This window comes from Opisthorchis viverrini (assembly GCF_000715545.1).
Source record: "Opisthorchis viverrini unplaced genomic scaffold opera_v5_10, whole genome shotgun sequence".
Lineage (NCBI taxonomy): Eukaryota > Metazoa > Platyhelminthes > Trematoda > Opisthorchiida > Opisthorchiidae > Opisthorchis > Opisthorchis viverrini.
Genome location: NW_008751666.1, coordinates 2,543,492 through 2,548,011, shown reverse-complemented (window position 1 = coordinate 2,548,011; position 4,520 = coordinate 2,543,492). Strand labels below are relative to the sequence as shown.

General features: G+C 48.7%; 1 protein-coding gene across 1 annotated transcript in view; it reads right to left on the bottom strand.

Moving 5' to 3' along the window:
- Nucleotides 1–667: 667 nt before the first annotated feature.
- T265_00990 (hypothetical protein) overlaps nt 668–4,520 on the bottom strand; it is a gene marked incomplete at both ends in the record, with an annotated part of 26,998 nt that continues 23,145 nt past the window's right edge. The window contains one exon of the mRNA XM_009164905.1: nt 668–1,101. Within this exon, the coding sequence (XP_009163169.1) occupies nt 668–1,101 (434 nt within the window). The remainder of the gene's footprint in view (nt 1,102–4,520) is intronic.

Genomic DNA, 4,520 nt, shown 5'->3' with positions numbered 1-4,520 from the left:
CCGCTTGCACAGTTGACGCTGAGGTTTGGACGGCATTCGTCCTGGCATGTTCGCCCCACTGACTTGGCTGAAGGCTGAGTGGGCGGATGGAGCAGTGGGTGGTGTAGACTTTCTCAGCCATTAAGTCCGCAACATCGCCTCGGGCGGCACTGTTTCGCGATATGTCCTGACTCGAGGCAACGCTCGGGAATTGCAGCTGAGCGGATGAACGTTGCACGGGAATCAGCGTCCAAGCGAATGAATTGCGAGCATTGATCGATGTAGTGCATTTTGCCACAGTGCACGCACGGACGGGACATCGTCGGGCTATGTTCTCCATTTCCAAGCTTATTAGCAGCAGAAGTCGTCACAAGTGTGGAGAGCCTTGGCAATGGTGCCGTCACAAAGCTGCGGGGGCATTCTGACCTGCTGGTGCTCAGCTGGAAAATATTCGGCAAATAAGACTCTCTAACCGATAACGAATGTGCTCTGTTCAGAACATAATCAGTCAGGACGACGAAACTAGGCTCTCGGTTCTTCCTGAGGATGCCCGAGGCCCGATCGAACCACCGTGACTGGATAGCAGTCGGAAGACGGCTAAAAATAGCGCCCGTGGTTGTTCTAGTGTTGAGCTTTGATGAGTAATTTAGTTGGGAGGGTACCAACCAACAAGCTTTCCTTGTGTCGGCTAGCTTGAGTAGCGAGCTGGCGTCGTTCGGCCTGATGGGTTGCCCGGTTGTGACAGACGCAATGTATTGTCCTGTAATAACCGAGGGGTTACCGAACCTGCGACCCAATATCTTCCAGGCTTCTGCGTAGCCGTGTTCCGGCTCGAGTATTGTACAGTGATCGATGGCCTCTCTTGCTTCACGTTCGCATGCATCGATAAGAAGTCCAGGCGATCTGCGGGATTCGTAACGTATTGGGCGACCCCCCCCACGAAACCCCTCAGAAACTTCCAGTAATTCAGAGGGTTGTCGTCGAACTCTGGTACCTTTCTCTGAGGCATACCCATACGGAGGTTAAGCGGTTCCGGAAGATGTGGATACGATGTGGGGGTCATCCGTGGATTCTTTGGAGGTGTCACATGATAGTTGGAAGTGACTGCCCCCTCCTGGTCAACTGGGTAAGATGGAGGACAAACAGAGTCTTAGATTCTTCTGTCTGTAGCGGTAGCAGAACACTGAAGGCTAAGCATTTCGCGATGGACTTTGGCCATCTCCATTTCCAGCCATGCGGCTCCGTGTTTCAGATCAATGGGGAGCTCCGCTTGGGCGACGGGGTGAAGTAATCGAGTAGAGGAAGGTCGGTCGAGTGCTCGTCAGACATGGTAAAATGTCGGCTGAGTTCGCGTTACTGATTAATTGCGCGAGTGTTGATTAACTGGGCGTTGTTGATTAACTGTGCGATGTTGATTAACTTTGCGACTGTTGGTTAGTTTTGTAAGATCCGGACGGTTTTGGATCCCACTGGACGATTGCGACTACTAAATTATACGCAGTTCATAGCCAGTAGTCAATAGGACCAGACAGACGTGGGGCAGCAGATGATATATTGAGGACTGATAGGAACTGGTTCTACAGAAAAACGGATTAGTAAGCCTCATGAATTAGGTAAGCGTACCGTCAACAATGACGCAATCAGCAAGAGCGGAAAATAGTCACTGACGCCGCAGGGATTTCTAAAGGTAACGGCAAGTAAGTGCCAAACGATGTACAAACATACATATAGGGGCAGTCTGACAGTGTGAGTTGGCCGTACGGGGAGATAACGGCGCGGAAATCAGTACGTTCGGGATGTGAGGGGCTGTCTTTCCGTTGGCAGCGCGACTCGGCAGCTCGTATCACGTGACGGGTCAGATTACGCGGTTTCGTCCGTTTAAAACAAATCTCGCCAAAGGCTACCTGGCAGATGCGGCACATGGCTAATACAAAATAATAGGCCACTTCGTGTGTCAGGCTGGTGTAGTTGGTGGCGCGTTCATCTGCCGCCCGGATACTTAGGGTTCGATACCCGGTCGGCTCGCTTTTCCGTCGAGGTGGACGCTCGAAATAGGTGCAATCGAAACGAACTTGCAAGCAATGACAGATGGACAGCAAAATATTGACACCAGTCACTTAGTGATAAGCAGATCCTAAGCAGGGACGAAACAGGGGAAACAGATGCGAGTCACATTACTCATGAGCAGTCAGTAAACAAGGAAAGTCACCGCTGGTCAACATTGATTCGCAGGGTGAATGAACGCCGTTTGTTGATCTCTATTGTGCCGTGGTCGGCATCTCTGTTGGTTTGTAGCGTATCTCCTATTCTTAGTAGTTTGCTGTTCTATTGATGTGGTAGGTGCTTCTGTTTGGCAGACTGTTTGGGCGTGTGCGTGTCCGTTTGTCGTCCCACCATCGATCTGACGTGTGACTTGAGTGGCTGATTGGTTGCGTTTCCGACTGGTTGGCTCGCGTGAGCACTGTGGGTTGACTGGATATGTGACACAGTTGTGTGCTTACCTGCCGCGAAAGCGGGCCAGTTTGGCCGCGTGTACTCAATACACCTATGTCCGTACCTACGTATTCTTCTGACTTACTGTGAAGTACAGTAATTGATTTCTTCTTCGTGTTCTCATTCGGCCTCGGGTTCTGTGGTTCTTGATTTCCTCTGTCCTCGGAGGCTGGTAGGCAGGATCAATCTCAATGCGCCTGTTGATTGCTCCGTAAGTGGAATACAACGCCTACATGAACTCGCGTTCTTTCTTTGTTCTTGCCCGGCACCTTATTCTGACGTTATTCCAATCGAAAAGACATCCTTCTCCACCCTCGTGTGCAGAGATGAGAGAGATTTGTTCATGGCTGCTGGTGGCGAGCTTGTGTTCGTTGATTCTGGTTGAGAGTTTCCTCCCTGCTTGTCCCAAGTAGTGTTTTTCACAATCGTTGCATTGAATTTTGTAGATTACATTTGTCTTTCCACCGCATCATGTGTTCCCTTTGGTGTTCACAGCACTCTTTGCAGCGCGTCAGTCGGTCTTTGGGCAAATATTATGGCATGCTGTCGTAGTACCCTGGCGGTGATCTCCGAAATGTTTTTGATATGTGGTAATGTGATTGTTTTGCTTGTGTTTCCGGTTGTCAGCTACTACATTATTGGAACAGCAAACTACTAAAAATAGGAGGCACACTACAAATCAACAGAGAAGCCGACCACGGCGCAATACAGATCAAGAACGTGCCAGCCGAAAGAGACAACAATAGGCGGCAAGAATTACAAACCACAACCCAACATAGATTAAGATAGGACCAACCAGAATCCAGGTTTCAGCGCAAAGCCACTCTTTGTAGACTATATAAACGCAGGCACGAAGAGGAGAACTACCCAGCCAACAGCGCACTAAAGGTGTCTCCTCGAATGGTGACGAAGCGTTTGCAAACCAATTGCCAAGCTCGGCGAACAGATCAACAGCCACTTGATCAATTACCAAATACCCTCCACTATTTGGGAATAAGCATTATAATTACCTTCCAGCTTTCCAATTCCGGTACCTGAGAATTCTTCTGGCCTCATTAACCATTCGGGGAGCCAGGTACTCTGGGACATTACCGAATGTCTGGGTGCAGCCAAAGCCTGAAAACCACAAAACTCGTCATTCTGTCGCGCCAAAAAACCGCGATTGAGTTGAGATAAGGGGGCGGGCCAAGATAAGTAAAAAAGACAAAAACCTGGTTGAGTAAAGCGAGTTAACTGTAAGACCTCAAGGGACCATCAAAAATTCTTTACCGTTGTAATAATAATACTGTTTATTCCCAACTAGTGGATGGCATACCGTCACGCATGATCACACAACTGAATTCGGAATGAAGCATGACTGGGAGATTAGCCGGTACGGAGAATCGCGCAAAACATTTACAGTCAAACACCGGGTAATATATGATGTAGACTTGGTCACGTCCAAATTGGTCTGGGAAAGGAAACGCAGTTATCAGAATTTTATCTTACTTTTGGGGGAACACATCAAGCTAAAACTAGATTAGATCGTTAAGGTTTGAAGGTGGCGGACTAGGACAGAACGAGGAAAAGCAAAAATGAGGCATGCCGTTTGGCACATCATAAAAACTTCTAACTGCATAAAATGAGGAAAAAGAACAAAAAATTTGGTGTGGTAGGAAAATTGACGCGGTCTGGCTGGTCAGTGTGAACTGAAGGCCTTTTCGGCCTTGGATTGTCGGGCCACACAAAGCGAAAGTGGGGGTGATGCATAAGAAGAATCCGCAGCACGATTAAATGGCAGCAGAAGTCTCATTGTAACGGTGTACACTGAAACTACAGAGACGAAATGGTGTAGCTGTTGGAGTGGCTTCGGGTGTCAACGCTCAATGAGCGGGGTAGTTATTGCTAGTGCAAAAGACGGAACGCGACCTGTGCAGAAAATCACTGACTTTTTGAGGAGAATGGAATGAAAGTCAACGAAATGTCTACATCCAAATGAAAGGTTCAGCAGATTAATGTGAAGGTAAGCCGGGGGTTGCTGGGTTTGGGTTAGGCGTGCGTTGGCAGCG